The sequence below is a fragment of the Dioscorea cayenensis genome, unplaced genomic scaffold (assembly GCF_009730915.1).
Source record: "Dioscorea cayenensis subsp. rotundata cultivar TDr96_F1 unplaced genomic scaffold, TDr96_F1_v2_PseudoChromosome.rev07_lg8_w22 25.fasta BLBR01001412.1, whole genome shotgun sequence".
NCBI classification, from domain to species: Eukaryota; Viridiplantae; Streptophyta; class Magnoliopsida; order Dioscoreales; family Dioscoreaceae; genus Dioscorea; species Dioscorea cayenensis.
In genome coordinates this window covers 58,286-76,171 of record NW_024087803.1, presented here as the reverse complement: position 1 = coordinate 76,171, position 17,886 = coordinate 58,286, and the positions used below count along the sequence as shown (strand labels likewise).

Sequence of the window (17,886 nt, the reverse complement as noted above, 5' to 3'; positions counted from 1 at the left end):
GGGATTGGTTCGATTTTCTTTAGTAGGACGCCATGACAAAGAATAACTGACCTCAAAACTGCATTAAAATGTCTACTAACTGTTTCTCCAGACGAGACGAAATCAAATTTAATCATCCTATTTTTCACATGATGTGCTATAATATTCAAGAACATCGCAATCATTCTTCCATCATAACATTTTTTGTGCCTCATAGTCCACTTGTTGAAGTTAGTAGTTGGTATAGTCTATGAAAACTATGTCGATCCATAGGCAGTTTATCAATGCATTTAACATCACTATCTTAAACCTCCTGATGTAAGTAGTCATATTGTTTGCGATGCATAACGAATGATGACTCAAGCTCTTGTTCAATCCGGCTATTTCTAAGAGTGCGTTGCTTTATTGCTCATTCAATGATTATGATGTTTACTACGAAGAGGAAGCACATATGCATTGCATATAGTTGTAGTTCTTCAAATTCATCCATATTGCCAATGTCCATCTCTAAAATAGGAACTAAAAAGTATGTTAATTTTGACATACATAAATAGGGTCATATTCTATATACATATATGTAATTTCTATTATAGTTATTAAACAGACTTAGCAAACATATGTATTTGGGCCTTTTGTTTTTCATTTTCATTTTATTCTTCAATGACAACAACTAGAAGATAGCAAATATAATAATTCAAATATAATTTTGTTTCAAGAGAATTATTAAAGCCATATAAAATAACCAAACAAAACAAAACAAATAAAGACAATTCACATCAATTATATTGAAGTAAACAGCAAGCATGCGCTAGACTTTCTCCTATGTAACACCTATGTAGTTTGTTATTTTTCTAATAAGTTTGTTACACCTATGTAACAATCCCTATATAGCAATGATAATGAATGGAGATATGGTATCTTTTGGCCAGAACCTCATCTTCTCCCGTTCCTCTGTCTCTTTTCATCTTCATTTCTTCTTTTCCCTCTCAATCCCATCTTTCTTCTTAAACTCCACCCCTTTCTTTTTCCCTCCTCCTCTTCTTCCTCCCACTTTGAATCCATTCCCACTCTTTCAAATACCACTGGCCCTAATTCTCTAAACACTGAGAAGATAAAAAGAAAAAAAAAGAGAAGGAAAAAAGAAGGGGGAGAAGAAGGGTTTCAAGTGAGAGTGTGGCTGTGGTGAAGGACTCCGAAGATCCAACCATCAAGAACCATGAATAAAATAGATAATTCATGATGAACCAAAGAAAGAGAATGAAATATCACCTTGTTGATCTTCTCTGAAGAAGAATTCCACCACTAGTCTTTAATGCGGCAGCGAGGGCAGGCGAACGAGCGATTTAGACGGCTATGTGGAGGATGAGGCAAGAGGAAAGGAGCAATTAGGGCTGTAATAATTTTTTTGATTTTTATATGAAAAGGTGCAATTCATTGATTTTTAGAGGGCATATTGTAATTTTGTTATCAGGATTTAGCATTGCCCCCAAATTTTTGGGGGGGGAGGGGGGTGGTTTGTTGGTTCCAAGTTGTGGGGGAATGAAACCCCTCCACAAACTTGGTCCCACTTCCTTTGGTGCATACCCAAACATGGGTATGCACCAAAAGTGGGAGTGATCCCCATGCCTTGGAGAGATCACTCCCTCAATCCAAACGAATGGTTGATGTTCTTTGCTCATGGCATACAATATTAAAATGTGGGCGCTTTTGCTTGCATTGTCTAGATATGGCAAGTGCTAATGCACTCCATTGGTTATGTTTTTTTTATTTATATACCCTTGTGTGTGTGTCTCTCTCTTTAAAATTTAAGAACAAAAATTAAGAACCGATTGTTATTTATATATATATTTTAAATAGACAAATTGTTCAAGTGTATATAACTTAATCCCTCAATATATTAGTGTTTTTATTTTACATGAGTTGAGGTGTGGGACAAGAATATTCTACATAGAAAATTTTGTGCCCATAAAACAAGTGCCAAATATATTTTATAAATTAATTTTTAATCACAATATATAAGGTAATAAAAAGTTTCCTAAGATTAGAGGGTATACATGCAATTTTTTTTTCTAAATATAAACAATTAGACTTTATATATTCTTTGATATTCCATCAATGTATATTAGTAAGTATGAGGAAGAAGAGAGTGAGTATGATCAGGTCCAAGGGGAATAAAAAAAGGGAGAAGAAGAAGGTCAAGAACAGAATAGATCTAATGCTATACAGATGGGTGGGATGGATGATGATGATGCTAAACTCCTTATGAAGCTCGTCGACGTCATACCATTTCTCACATGATGCAAGCCGGACTTCTGTACATGATTAACAACCTTAGCTCCTACGTGCACAACAACATCATGAGCCTCGTCATGCTTTTGAAGGCTTGCAAGGTAGTGGATCCCGTGCCAATATTAATCGTCTAATCGTCATCATCTTCCATCTAAGGCCTTAATGAGAAAGTCCTATTGTGAAGATAAAGGTGAAGAAGAACTTCGTAGAGATGCTTGACGATGGTGATGTCCCCCTTACACATGGCAAGAAAAATGTTCATTAGCCTAGCATGAATCTCGAGGCATGCTTGAGAAGTTTGTCACTTCAATGAGGTAGATGATCATATTAAATCTCAAACAAATATAAATATATATATATATAAGCATTTTCTAGTTTGGTTTAATCCATGCAAAATGCCATAGAAAAAAAAATCTTCATCTTAATGAGGTAGATGAAACTTTATGCAAAATATATAAGATGTATTCAGGGTTGTACACCCCTATGCCCATGCCATCTTTCATTCATAATGTTAGTCTCTTATTGGAACCCGTTCCTTTGCATATTTTTGTTTTAAGTCATGGACATAAACAAGAGCATATGCATATTATTCATTTCCTCCCTCTATGAACGCCATTACCAAAAAGAAAAAAAAAGAGAAAAAAAATGGAGAAAAACTCAGGATGATAAGGATAGTATAGTGGTGACGATATTTTGCTTATGCTGCCGTCACTACCCTGGCTAAGGATGAAAATGAGGACAACTTGGTGGTGATGACATATGGCTTATGCCACCGTAGCCACGCTGGCAGAGTCCAAGACATCAACCAAGTGTCATTGAAGTCCGGTGACACCCAAGTGTAATAATAATAATAATAATAATAATAATAATAATAATAATAATAATAATAATAATAAAAAATGAATCAACAAATGAATTTAGCAATCTCAAGACTACAGAAGTCAAAGATGCACAGAGTTTCACAAATTAAGCCCTAAAAAGGAAACTCAAAGTAATTGACAACTGAACTCAATAGTCTTAAGACATCAGAAGTCAAAGACTTAAAGAGTTTCATAAGTCAAGACCTGGAAGAAAATTAAAGAAAATCAACGCTTTTTTTCCATTAGAGTATCCATGACTTGAAATCTAAAATCAAATCCAAGATGCAAACTTAAAATGTCCAAGACCCAAGTTTCAAACAAATCAACAAATGAGCTTAACAACCTCAAGACTAAAGTGATAAAGAGTTCAAAAGTTGCAAAAAGTTTCACAAGAATAAAAGCCAAAGCTTTTCAAAAGTAAAAAAAAAATCATTTAAGCTTCAGAGAGAATCCACAACTTGAGATATAAATCAAATGTCGAAGATACTAAGGAGCTTAACAACCCCAAAGCTAAAGCGTTGAAGAGTTCACAAGTTGTAAAAAAGCTTCATAAGCATGAGAGCCGAAGCTTATGAAAAGTTAAATGAAGTTCCAAATCAAATCAAAGAATGTAAATTCAAATATCCAAGTGCCAAGTTTCAAATAAATCGACAGATGAGTTTAACAGCTCAACAACCTCAAGGATAAAGCGTTAGAGAGTTCACAATTTATAAAAAAAACTTCACAAGCATGAAAGCCAAAGTTTCTCTCCCCATCTCCGAAGCCATCATTCAATCGAAAGAGGACCTTAAGAGACAGGTGATAAGTAAAGTCATCTCCGGCGATACTAGCGTGCAATTTCTCCATGATGCACTGCCAACCCAGTTATGCTCAGATCAATACGAGAACCTTACTCCGTTTTGTGACTTCTTCATTCTCACTCTCTTTATAGTTAGAGCAGCAATAGCCATCGTCAAGAGAAACTAGATCACTCTTTCCACCAAGCATGGCCCATGCACCGTTAGTCTCTCCCACTGGAGGTCAGAATTTGGATCCCATGCGGTCGCCACCGGAAACTACAACTGGATTAGATTATCCAATCTTCCTCTCCACTGCTGGAACTGGGATTCCATTGTTTAGGTTCTGAGACCTTTGGGGAACCTTATCTTCGTCAAAAAAAAAGAATACGTCTCTCTCAAACACATGAGAGCCCTGGTGAGGCTTAAATCCCCTACTTTCTTCCCCATTGTGATGATCGTCGATGTGGGGGTATGAAGTTTCAAAGTCCGTCTAGATGATGACGGCTCTCTGGTCATGCAGTCGAAAATATCTCATGGATCAGCTCCTACGAAGAATCCAACTACTTTTTCTCCATCTCGACTGCCGGACCCTTCTATAAACCTTTAGAACCCCATCGTGAGCTCGAACGGCTTGTCCTTGGCCAAGGAAAGTCGGAGCTCCGGTGGCATCTCCACGGTGGTCCCCTAGATTCCTCTGGTCTCTCGTGTGAGAAACGAGGAAGGGGACATGCTGTTCATGCACAGCGGTTACGTGGAAGACGATCACACAACGGCTGTTCGAGTGCCTCGTAATCAACTGCCATCGGATCATCTTGGAACCTTGCTGGTGGCCTGCTTACCTCGGGATCATGCTTCTTCAGATTCCCTTAATAATTTAGATCTGATCAAATCTCTAAACAATCAGATCCAATCCTTGAGCCCTCATGAGACCTTGGATCTTCGAGATTTGGTCTCATTTGATCTCAAAGCTGATTCCACAGCTGAGCTGATCCTGCCTCGGGATAGGGTTGACTCCATGAAACCTGTAATTGATTCTATCCAATCAATTCAGACTCAACTGAACTCGATTAATTCCATTATTGACCCGAATCTGATGATTAAATCAGTGTTTAATCTAACCACTTCATTAGCTGATTCATTAATTAAAATCAAAAGCAAGGAAATATCTACTCCTATGGAAATTGATTCTCCAAAATCAGATGTTTTACCTACACATCTTAAATCCTTGCCACCGAATATCTCTATACCTGATGGATACAATTGGATCTTTGTTCATGGAGGTTGGACACTGGTTCCTACAATTAATTCAGGGAAATTATTTTCTCAAGATCCTACTCCCCCAATCAGTCCTCTGGATCATTCCAATGATGAGCTGCTAGACTAGGGGATGATGATGACATTCCTACTTATGGGATTACAGATGATGATCTTATTTTGAATGATGAGAATCTTCACTAGTTGGAATCTAATATTCATTCAGATTACCTGATTTCTGATCTTGTCCCTGTTTCAGGCAACTTTGTTCCTAGTGGGAAGGTTTCTACTATAGTAATGCCAGTAGAAAAAGATAATATAAATTTACCTGCTGTGAAGCAACCTGCAGTTGTCACCATTCCTAGTCAGGTTCAACAGCAAATTAGAAGAAGTGAAGAAGCTGGTTTCCTCCCTCTTCCACCCAGATCTTCAAAGAAAAAATTCCCTGATATTGTTTGCTTACAAGAATCCAAACTTCTAGAAATTCATAGTTCCATTTGTAGATCGATTGATGGCTCGAAATTGAACTCTTTTGATTATCATCCAGCCATTGGTTGCGCTGGTGGCATTATCGTTGCTTGGGACAGTTCCCAAGTTAAAGGCACATTAATTCACAAAGGAACCTTCTCTATTACTTTGGAATTCACAAACCTTTCCCTTGACTCTAAATGGGCTTGCACTAGTGTTTATGGCCCTAACGCTAGCTCTTTTATAATTGATTTTTGGAATGAACTCCGAACCATTAGGAATTTACACGAATTACCTTGGCTAATATGTGGAGATTTCAACACTTCTTTCACTTTGAACGATAAAAACAAAGGAGATCCTAACCCTAGAGAAATTGATAATTCCCAACAACTATTAGGTGATCTCAATCTCATTGACCCTCCATTACACGGCCGTAACTTCACTTGGACTAATGAACAATCCGACCCTTTATGGGTTAGACTGGACAGATTCTTATACTCACATGATTGGCTACTGTTATTTCCCAGAACTATTCAAAATACTCTTCCAAGAATTGGCTCTGACCAGTCCCCTATTTATCTGGAATTTGGCAATCATAATCCTCACTCTAGAATTTTCAGATTTGAAAAATCTTGGTATTCCAATGATCAACTAGAGAACTTAATTCAAGATTGGTGGTCGGACCATAATCCTGTTGGGTGTGGGGCCTATGTCATATCCAAAAAATTCGCTTATTTGAAATCTAAACTCCGTACTTGGGCAAAAGAAAATTTTGGTGCTTCTAATGTTCGCAAAAAATGTTTGCTTGCTAAATTAAATTTGCTTGATACCTTTCTAGAAAGAAGGAATCTTTCAGCAGATGAATCTATTCGTTTTTCCCACATTTAGTCTGATCTTTTCTCTCTTCTAAAACAAGAGGAGATCTACTGGAAACAGCGCTCTAGAATTACTTGGCTTAAAGAGGGTGATGCAAACACAAAATTTTTCCATCTACTAGCTAATGGCAGGAAAAATAAAAACTTTATTAAAAAATTCATAGTAATGGGATTTGGATTTAAGGTAATAAAGAAATTGGAAAAGTCTTCACTGATCACTTCCAAACACTGCTTGGTACCCCGATCTCACATTGATTTCTTTTAGACTGGCACCATCTCTTCAATTTCAAAGATAGGGTTGATCTAACCTCGTTAGAACTTCCCTTATCTTTTGAAGAAATAAAAAACGCTGTATTTGAACTCAACGCTAATAAGGCTCCAGGTTCGGATAGCTTCCCAATGTTCTTTTTTTAAAAACATTGGAGTCTTCTCCAAAGTGATATTCTTAAAATCTGTAGTGATTTTTATGATGGTTCCATCAACTTTGAATGACTCAACTGGATTCACATTGCTCTTATAGCTGAAACTAATTCTCCCTTTGAGGATTACTGAATTCAGACCCATCAGTCTCATCAATTCAACTTGTAAAATTATTTCCAAAGTTCTCACCTCTAGATTGAGTCAAAAGATTGGTTCATTAGTTGATAATACTCAATCCGGATTCAGTAAGGGTAGATGTATCGTAGACAATATTATTGTTACCCAGGAAGTGATTTTTAATCTTCAAAAAAAGAAAGTTATTGGCTATGTTCTTAAAGTTGATTTTGCTAAAGCCTTTGATTTTTTAGACTGAAATTTTCTTCTTGAGATTCTAGAAGCTAGGGGTTTTGGCGACCGCTGGATCTTATGGATACAAACCATTCTAAAAACTACTAAAACTCAAATTCTCATTAACGGTACTACTCAGGGTTATATTCGCTGCAAAAGAGGTCTGAGACAAGGTGATACTCTTTCACCCCTTCTCTTTGCCTTAGCGGCTGATTCTCTTAGTGCCATGTTCTATCATGCTATTAATTCCAAAGTTCTGATTGGTGTACAACTTGATCAATCTAATAGCATTTGCCACTTATAATATGCTGATGTTCTTATCATTTTCTCTGCTGGTGGTCATGAAGATCTTAAAATTATTAAATTAATTGTTTACCTCTTTGAAGGCAATTCTTTACGGCCAAAATCCACTACCGCTAACTTCAAATCATGGGTAAAATAATTCAACTCGTACTTCTTCAACTGTCAAGAAGCATAAGATATCACTTTCTCATCTTTCATCAATACACAGCTGAGATTTTATCGTGAAACATCACTGAACACTACAAACTCTTTACCACTGGTAGGCAGAATAAGCATTGGTACTGAAGTTTGACAGTTCTTCCACTCTTGAGAACTCTTCTCACATTTCTCACCCCAACTAATGATTGCTTCAACCTTTTTTATGTCCAAGAAGGACCATTTCCTGTGACCAAAACTCACACTGGGAGAATTTCCCATATAACCTCTTTTCTTAAAGGATCTGTAATACTGTACACAAATGCTGCACATGCTCTTCTTCAGTTGCTGAGTAGATCAAAATATCGTCGATGAGAACAATCACAAACTTATCGAAATATGGTCTGAAGACTCTGTTCATCAAGTCCATGAAAGCAGCTGGGAGAATAATCAACTCGAAAGGAATGGCAAGAAATTCATAATGCCCATATCGCGTACAGAACGTTGTCTTCGGCACATCACTTTCTTTGATCTTCAACTTATGGTAACCTGATAGAAGGTCAGTCTTTGGAAACACTCTTACCCCCACACAACTGGATCAAACAAATCTATTCTGGGTAAATGATACTTGTTCTTAATGGTCACCTTGTTCAGCTGCCGATAATCTATACATAATCTAAAAGAATAATTTTTCTTCTTCACAAAGAGAACTGGTGCACCCCAAGATGATACACTCTGCCATACAAACCATTTGTCTACTAAATATTGTAAGTGCTCTTTTAACTCCTTAAGCTCTGTTGGTGCCATGCGATACGGAAAAATGAAGATTGGAGCAGTATCAGGTCGCAAGTTAATAGCAAACTCAAACTCTCGATCCGGAAGTAATCCAGGCAATTCAATAGAAAATATATCCTCAAACTCTTGAACAATGGGGACATCCTTGAAGTTTGGTCTAACAATTCTTGTATCCACTATATTGGCCAGATATGCTTCACATCCTTTACGCAAAAGTTTCCTTGCTTTAACAGAAGATATCACACACCTCGAAAAAACCTTTCTTTCACCCTCAAGTGCAATACTAGATCCATGAGAGATCTGCAGGATCACTTCTTTCCTGAAGCAGTCAATGGCGGCTCTATGCCTGTTCAGCCAATCCATCCCAAGTATGGCATCAAAATCTCGCCTCTCCAGTGGAATCAAATCTGCCTCAAAGTCTAAACCCTTCACCTTGATAGGACATCCTCGGAAAACTACCTCTCTGACAATCTCGTCCCCAAATGACGTTTGGATCACTAGGCCACAGTATAAAGGAGAAGCTATCATGTCGACATGACATGCAAATGTAGTGCTACCCAAAAGATCTCTCTGACCCTAGGTCTATCAAAACATATGCATTATACTGAAAAAATTGATACAGTACCTGTAATCACGTTGGGTCTGTCCTCGGCTTTCTCATTGGTCCTAGCGTAAGCTCGGGTTTGAGAACGGGTCTATGTTTCACCTTGTGTAATATTGATAGCATCAACTGATCTGGTTGGAGCAATTGGTGTAGATCTAGTAGACTGTACACCCTTCGACTGATTCTGTGGTACCTTGTCCCGATATTGACCTCATGCTCTTTTTCGATTTTTGTGCATGCATTAGGGGCGAAATGGTCATTTTGCACTAGTGGCATATTTGCATGACTGCACAGTAAGTTGTGTGTGAAAACCAGCCAAAAACCAGGGGCAAAATGGTCTTTTGGACTAATTCCTCTTTCTTTTCTCTTGAGGGGCATTTTGGTAATTTCAGCTTTTTGTTATAAAAAAAAAAGAAAACTGAAAATTTAAGGGATAAGAGAGCAACGTGGCTCTCATCCCTCTCATTTCTCTTTCTCCTTCTTTCCTTCTTGTTTTCATTCCATTTCTTCTTCATTCGGCCGAGAGAGATTTTTTAAAAAAATTCGTCGATGAGCTATTTCGGCAAATTAACGTTTCTATGCTCTTCCTCTCATTCTCTTGAGCTTGGTAAGACTTTGATTCAAGGTTTTTCTCCTTGTATTTTCTTCGTATTTAATTATTTTTGAAAATCCTCGAAACCCTAGAAATCATTATTGGTTTGAGTTGTTTTTAGACTTAAATCGGAGCCCTCAATCTTGTGACTCATGTATGTTTATGTTTGTGAAGAAATTTCGCGATTTGGAGTTGTAAATCGTCGTTTAACCATTGATTAAGACCCGGTTTACTTGGCCTTTCTTGCATTTCTTTGGTCCAAATCGAAGATCTTCTTCCTTGGAATCCATTGGAACTTGTTTTACTTTGATCTGAGGTCGTTTGTGTCCAAAATGACGTCGTTATCTCCTAACACTTAGAGTTACATGTTCGACATGTAACCTTGCATTTGCATGCATTTTAGTTTTCATTCTTGTGTTCATTGGTTGTTGGATTCTTTGTTTGACTCTAGGTGGCGAAGCTTCCTCTCAGGGGAAGAAAATTGCCGACCTGTGAGCGCGTCTCAAGACGAGACGACGGGTTTAGTGAGTGGTTTAATTGTTAATTGCATAGATTTAGAGTATGATAGTATTTCTTTATATGTTTTATATCATGAATTTGATGCTAAACCAGATTTCATTTGCTATATATATATATCTTCGGATATTTTGAGTATGGAGTTATTTTGGCAAAAACGATTCAAGTATACTTATACATGTATATTTTGAAAGATACATGTTTACGTATATATGTATATGTATTTTACATGCAAAAGCAATATGGATTGATGTACATTTCCGTATTTAAGCATCGTATGCTTGATTCCTCGAGTTACAATCGGAAAGTATTGCATTATCGTATTTGGATTTTGATGGTGACGGCGGACATTAGGCCGACACTGCAGTGTGGGGTTCCACGGTCCAGCCTAATGGGAGGTGGCGTGGTCAACCCTGAGTTTACCCTGGTCAAGAGGTGCGCGGAGCCATTGACAGGGGGTCTTTTATGTGAGAAACCCGGGATCACCACAAGGGAATCTCAGTGGCCAACACCAAGGAACGCAGTATTTTAAGTTTTAAAAGTCTTAAAACACCTTGGTGGTCCTGTAGCTAGTCGCGGCCACGATTAGCTTGGGAATTGTTTGAGGCCAGCCTGTATTTTGAACGGTGCTTAATGTATTTGAAAATATTATTTACCTGTACAATTTTTGAATTATGGTGTGAATTGTTAATCTGTTGACTACCTTGATCTACTCTTATATGTTGTTATTGTTATGGTAATTACTAGTTGGAATACTCTTCTACTCTATTATATCTATGTTGTCACCACTCACTGGGTAACATCTGTTACTCAGTACTCTCTGTTCTTCTTTCTCAGGCTGCGATGTTAGACTGGGTTGTGCTGGGCAGGCAGTAGGCTGACCACCCCTTTTTTTTGTTTAGGTTAGTGCAGTGTGCATGTAAATTTTATGGATCCACTAAACTCGGGTTTTGTGTACTGTTTCTGTACCTTGTTGTTATATCTTTTCGGTTGTATGTGGAACCCTGGCTAGTCCTGTTGTGGACCTTGTATCTTTCTTTAGTAGTGTTGTTAGCAGGGTTGTTTGAGCCTTACGGTGACTAGGAGTGGGACGCTGTAGGGTCTACTCCTTGTTGTCGTGGCGATTGCCACGTGCCTGGCTAGGGTTGGGGCGTGACAGATTCTGTCGTCCTGCAGGGGGAGTTATTGACCCTGGTACTCCACGGCCTAACTGGGGACATGCTGACTTAAGGTGGCATGTCTGCCCACACTGATAGCATCTGCGTGGCTCACGACATGTACCAAAATGAAATTTGTTGCAGTTCCGGCATCTGGGAACATTTCCAGTCGACTTTCCTCTCAAATTGCCACTCACAGATGTAGTACCTCTTCGACTGGCCACTTGCTCGGACGGCAGTTTAACTGAGCTAGATCTAATAAAATCTGAAAATGTGCCCTTACTCTTACTACGCCAGGATGCCCTTGAGAAGTCTGAGTTTCTTCTCTTGGCTAGATTTTCACAAAGGCATTTACCTTCAATGACCAATTTCTCAGCCCTCAAAACAAACTGAACTACTTCCTTCGATAACTTGGGCAAAGTTAAGCTTTGACTAATCTTGTCGTTTTCTATCGATACTGGTTTAACTGAAAGAACTGGAAGGAATGGTGGTGGCACAAATACTGGCTCAGTACAGGGCTGTCCCCCAAACAGACTCCAATAACCAAGGAAATCACGATATTCCTGGTATGTCGCCTGACGACCTTAGGCATCCCAATATGCCTTAAAGATTTGAAGAGCTTCCGGTGGTGGTACTACTCTTGGAGTTCCAATATTAGGCTCAGGGTCTGGAATATATGGAATATGCACTGAGGCTACCACAACAGGCTCATATCCTGAACTGACCTCGTGCCAAAAGGGAGAAGGAGGTTGGACAGGAGAAGGTTCCTCAAAAGGAATACCAACTCCTCGATGCGCACGTGGACGTTGTGCTGACATTCTAGCTGAAAGGAAAAAGGAAAAACAAATTCCAAACTTAACCCCTACAGACACTTATGTTAGATGCAAATCAGTAATTGGATCTACTAAATTTCAAACTTAGGATTCGGACTAAGATCACCCTAAACCTCTAGCTCTGATACCACTAAAATTGTCACGCCCCGACCCTAGTCGGGCACGTAGCAATCGCCACGATAATAAGGAGTGGACCCTACAGCATCCTACCTCCTAGTCATCGTAAGGCTCCAAACAATCCAGCTACCACAACGAACTAAAGAGGGAGACAACCTCCACTACAGAACCAACCAGGGTTCCAAACATAACCAGAAGATACAAATACAAGAACAAAATAGTACACAAAACTCCAGTCTAGTGGATCCATAAAATTTAAATGCATAATGCACTAACCTAAACAAGGAGAAAAATGGTAGGTCACCCTACTGCTTGCCCAACACAACCCAGTCCAACGTCGTAGCTTGAGGAAAAAGAACAGAGAGTACTGAGTAACAGATGTTACTCAGTGAGTGGTGACAGCATAGAAATAACAGAGTAACAAAGTATTTCACATAATAGTAATCAGAATAATACTAAGGTGCTGTTTGGTTCAAAGGAATAGAGTGGGAGTGGATTGGGAATGGGCTTTAATCCTTTGTTTGGTTGGCAGGCATAGGTATGAGGGAGGATTGTGTGAGGAATGAGATGAGGGTAGATGCTTGATTGGGATTCATCCATTTTTATCAGGAATGGCTAATCGGGAACACAAAATGACCATCTTACCGCCTCACTTTAATTGTATTTTCAACCAATTTAATAGTTTTCTTTGGTCTGTGAGACAAACTCAGAGAGAACCAGCCTCCATCTAGCCCTACTTTTCCTCTCTCACCGATTTCCTCACTCGCCATCCTCCTTCAAAGCCACCACTTTGATCGGTGCTCTCCCGGCTAAGGTGTGCATAGCTTCTCCTCCATTGCTGATCCATCAACTTCTTCTCCTGCTCTCTCTCTCTCTTGGTATCCCTTCTTGAATCCCTCTTTTTGTGTCTTGTGATTCTTTTAAGGAAATTAATCCTGACTTATTTTGCAACTATAGAATTATTTTAGAATAGCCAGCACTACATCCTGACTTATTTTGCAACGATAGAATTAATGCTTTGAATTTACTTGTTTGCTTTCCCCATTTCTTCTAATGTTCTTGTTCCTATGTTTCTATATCCAGCATTTGTGATGACTAGCTTGCTTCCAAACATTGCAATATATATTTGTCTTATCTAGGCTTTATGCATATATATTTGTCTTATCTAGAGTTTGGGGATGGAAGAAGATTTCATTTTTTGTACAACTTGTTTATAATGTGTGGTAGGCAAATCCAACCATGAAGTGAGAAGGAAATCTTGGTCCTCTAGTTCTCTTTGAGGACATGAGGGACTTTTTTGTGTTCCTCTCAATTACCAAAAAGCAATAAAAATACTACTGCATGATCCAAGGTTTAACTTGATGTCAAACTAAAGTTTCAATTAGTGCCATGGCTACTTGTGCATGCCAACTTCCTTCATCCTAGTTTTATTAATTTCTTTGTGGCTTTCACCTATTTGTTATGGTTTATGGTGTCATGTATTTAGTATATTGATAATTGATTATTTTTATGTAAGACTTATCTTGATTTATCTTGTTATCTCACACCCGGTGAAAATGGTATACTGACATCAAAATCTTATGCTTTATAAAACAAGCAAAAATACATTGCATGTTCATTTCTTTGCTTTCCTTGATTCCACTTACTCATGAATTAAATCAGGATCAATGTCATTGCACGTGGATCCATATAAGACCAATTTAATGTGAATATAATTAATTATAATCAATTTATTTATTCTACCTTTGGATGGATTCTGATTAACAAGAGTCATCACCAAATTTCATTTCTTTATTATAATGGTTTGCATATGTGTTTCATTGATTCCACTTACTCATTAAATCAGGATCAATAGCATTGCACGTGGATCCATATACGACCAATTTAATGTGAATATAATTAATTATAATCAATTAGAAAGTACATGAGATATGATGGTGATTAATTAATTACTCCTCTAATCAAATAACAGCTTTGTTCTGAGATGAAATTCTAGATATGAAAAATATTTTAATTAGTATTTAATGAAGTCTTGCCACACAAATGCACGCAAATACAATGGTAATGACTAACTAAACTGTTATGCATGTGATTGTTATTTAGATATGAAGAATATTTAACAACTTCAATGATATGCTGCAATGATTATGTGTTACATCTACGCACTAAGCCTCATGATAGCCACATGTGCAATCAAGCAACGAAACCATAGAAATAAAATTATTCGGTGGGAAATTGAATCAACATCTACACAGTGCCGTAAACAACAAGAATACCTTTACCGCGTGGTTTATGAAAGCGATATAAAATGCGTCGATAAGTTACGTATGGACCGACGATGTTTCCATAATTTGTGTCAATTACTAACTACTACTGGTGGGTTGCGAGGCACTGTAAATGTCAGGGTCTAAGAAATGACTGCAATGTTTCTTAACATTATAGCACATCATGTTAAGAATAGGATAATTAAATTTGATTTCGTCCGATCTGGAGAAACAGTTAGCCGACATTTCCATGCTGTGTTGAAGTCAGTCATTCTTTGCCACGGTGTTCTATTGAAAAAACCAGAACCTGTACCCGAAAACTCAATTGACTTTAGGTGGAAGTGGTTTAAGGTAAATAATTTAACTTTTTCCTTTTTGGTTTTATTTATATTTTGTAAGTGACATTTTTTTCGATCATAGTGTTGTCTAGGAGCGTTGGATGGCACACACATCCGTATAAATGTGCCTAAAGTTGATCGTCCAAGATATAGATCAAGAAAGTCTGAAATAACAACTAACATACTCGGTGTTTATGATCAAGATATGCAATTTACATATGTATTATCTGGTTGGGAAGGTTCAGCTCATGATGGTCGAGTTCTTAGGAATGCCATAACGAAGCCTAATGGGTTGAGAGTTCCTAATGGTAAATAAGATGTGCATCTAAAATTTTTTTTGTCTATCTAATATTACTAACACAATGGTACATAAAATGAATTGTGTTTTTTTTACATTTGTTAGGTTTCTACTATTTAGTGGACGCTGGATATGCAAATTGTCCTGGTTTTCTTGCTCCATTTCGAGGGCAACGTTATCACTTAAGTGTCTGGGCTGATGGACATCAACCACGCACACCTCAAGAATTTTTCAAATATGAAACATGCAAGTGCGAGAAATGTGATCGAGAGGGCATTTGGTCTTCTAAAAAATCGGTGGAAAATTTTATCCAGTCCAAGTTTCTATAGTATAATCACTCAATGACGTATCATCAACGCGTGTTGCCTATTACATAATTTTATTATGAGGGAGATGGCAGAAGACCTCGCCGAAGATGAAATTGATAATTTGAACTTGGAGGAACAAGAAGAAGATGATATGGAAAATATCACAGCTGTTGTACCAACTGATGAATAGACTCAATTTAGACTTGACATGTCTATCGATATGTATAATAGTTGGCGTTTAGGTTGACGGGTACTATTTCATATTTACATAATGCCCATATGTGCTTCTATGTATTTTATTTCTCTCTAGTTATTATTTTTTGTGAGATTGTACTCATTGTGGATTTTGGCAACATGTGTCATGAAACATATTTGGTTGGTACTTCATAATTATGTCATTTGTGTTTTGTGTGACACTTGAATATGATTTACTTGCTCAATATGTCTTCTTGTATATGAGATTGTTTTTTTTTTTGGTGGTAGGTTTAGTATGGATTCATAATCACAATCACAGCCACAATCACAATCACAATCACAATCAAGGGACAGGGGACAAAACAAGCATTTCTGGACTGTAGATGAGGATAGAGCGCTTATTGACTCAACAGTTAAGTTATCTACAAATCCTTATTGGAAGACAGAAAATGGGTTCAGGAACGGGTACCAAATTCAATTAGAAAGGATGATGAAGGAGAAAATTCCCCAAACAACACTAAAGACAGTCCCCAATATCGAGTCTCGAGTGAAATTATTTAGGAACAAAACCACTGTAATTGCCGACATACTAGGAATAAGTGGGTTTGTTTGGAATCACGAACGGTGCACTATCGAATGTGATAAAAGTGCGTATGATGAGTATGTCAAGGTATATGAAAATTTTTATTCGGTAAATTTATATATATTTTTTGTATTACTAATTGTACTTTTCATTGCAACGTAGGCTCATAAAGAAGCTGCGGGTCTTTATGGAAAATCTTTTCCATTTTTCAATGACCTTGCCCAAGTATTTGCAAAAGATAGAGCACAGGGTACTGCAGGAGGAGATATTGGTGATGATGCAGAGCATTATCAACATGAGAACATTAATTTGAATGATGACAGGGCTTTCTTTGAAATGGCCACCAATGATTTTTTTATGTCAATAGAAGAACCTATTCCTACTCAGTCACCCATGGTATCTGATGCTAGTACCTCAAAAATACGTCGTAAGCGGAAAGTGCCAACAACGGACCAATCATTTGATAAACTAAATGACAATTTGAATAACTTTGCAGAAATGGTTGGTCCAGGCTTTCAAGCTATAGCTGATTCTGCAAATCGCGAAGAAGCTCATGAAGCAGCCCGCGATGAGGCACAGAAAGTTGCTCGTACAGAGCTTGAAGAAAAGATAAGATTGCTAGGTGAAATTATATTTGAAATTGATGGGTTGACGGACGATGAGGCAATGTTCATCTTGCAAGAATTGCCTAGATAATGAGACACAAATGAAAATTTTTTTCAACTTACCGGATAGCAGGAAACTGCGTTTTTGTCGAGTATTTCTAGCAAGATCATCGTTTTCCCCACCTGGTATCATTATTCATATTAAGTTTTTTTCTCACAATGTCTATTTTATAAATTGATCATGACTGATTAATTGAATGTTGTTTGGCCAGGTTATTAAATGGAACTCACTGCACCAGTTTGGAATGTTGTAAGATTTGCAGGAAAATAAGTGACCAACAAAATGCATATTTATGTATATTTATATTTTAAAAAAATGTTGATGCCATTATAAAAAAATAATAATGATAATATATTACAAATAAAACAATATTACAATAATAATAATATAATACAAATAAAATAATATTCTAAAAAAATCAATAATAATAAAAAAATCAAATTAATTATAAAATAATAAAAATACAAATAATATAATTGTTAAAAACAAAATAATAATAATAATGAAGATTAATAGTAAAATTAATTATACAAAATAAAAAAGATTTAAAATATAGCAATAATGGTAACATATTGGAAATAAAATAATATTATTAACTAATATATTTATTTATTTAATATTCTTTTAATAAGGGCATAAAATACATTTCCCACATATTTCTTTTTTTTACTTTTTCCATTCCCAATGAATTACTCTCCCATACCATCCAACCAAACACAGTTTTTTTTATTCCTAATCCATTCCCCCTTATTGTCATTCCTATCTTATTCCTATCAAATTTCATTCCCTTGAACCAAACAGCACCTAACATATAAAAGGAATTCCAAGTATTCCACAAGTGAATAGTTAACACAATAATTCATAAATGGTACAGATAAGTAACATTTTCCAATACATTGAGCCCCGCTCA

The 17,886-nt window shown here is 37.1% G+C and overlaps 2 protein-coding genes across 2 annotated transcripts; both read left to right on the top strand.

Moving 5' to 3' along the window:
- The first annotated feature begins 9,581 nt into the window (after positions 1-9,581).
- Positions 9,582-17,253, top strand: LOC120256366. The gene is made up of 5 exons (XM_039264065.1): positions 9,582-9,716; positions 10,153-10,225; positions 16,016-16,397; positions 16,473-17,101; positions 17,188-17,253. The coding sequence occupies exons 3-4, from the start codon at positions 16,215-16,217 to the stop codon at positions 17,004-17,006; spliced, it is 717 nt and encodes a 238-aa protein (XP_039119999.1). The 5' UTR covers positions 9,582-9,716; positions 10,153-10,225; positions 16,016-16,214; the 3' UTR covers positions 17,007-17,101; positions 17,188-17,253.
- Positions 14,739-15,722, top strand: LOC120256373. The gene is made up of 4 exons (XM_039264072.1): positions 14,739-14,939; positions 15,009-15,234; positions 15,330-15,504; positions 15,614-15,722. Exons 1-4 carry the CDS (start codon positions 14,739-14,741, stop codon positions 15,720-15,722), a joined length of 711 nt encoding a protein of 236 aa, XP_039120006.1.
- Positions 17,254-17,886: the final 633 nt, after the last annotated feature.

What these genes read in the sequence shown, in the direction of transcription:
- LOC120256373 (XM_039264072.1), top strand. Translation starts at nt 14,739, where the DNA reads ATGACTGCAATGTTTCTTAACATTATAGCACATCATGTTAAGAATAGG. An exon ending in TTAGGTGGAAGTGGTTTAAG is followed by an intron (nt 14,940 to 15,008) that starts GTAAATAATTTA and finishes TTTCGATCATAG; the next exon opens with TGTTGTCTAGGAGCGTTGGA. An exon ending in TGGGTTGAGAGTTCCTAATG is followed by an intron (nt 15,235 to 15,329) that starts GTAAATAAGATG and finishes TACATTTGTTAG; the next exon opens with GTTTCTACTATTTAGTGGAC.
- LOC120256366 (XM_039264065.1), top strand. Translation starts at nt 16,215, where the DNA reads ATGATGAAGGAGAAAATTCCCCAAACAACACTAAAGACAGTCCCCAAT. An exon ending in CGTATGATGAGTATGTCAAG is followed by an intron (nt 16,398 to 16,472) that starts GTATATGAAAAT and finishes ATTGCAACGTAG; the next exon opens with GCTCATAAAGAAGCTGCGGG.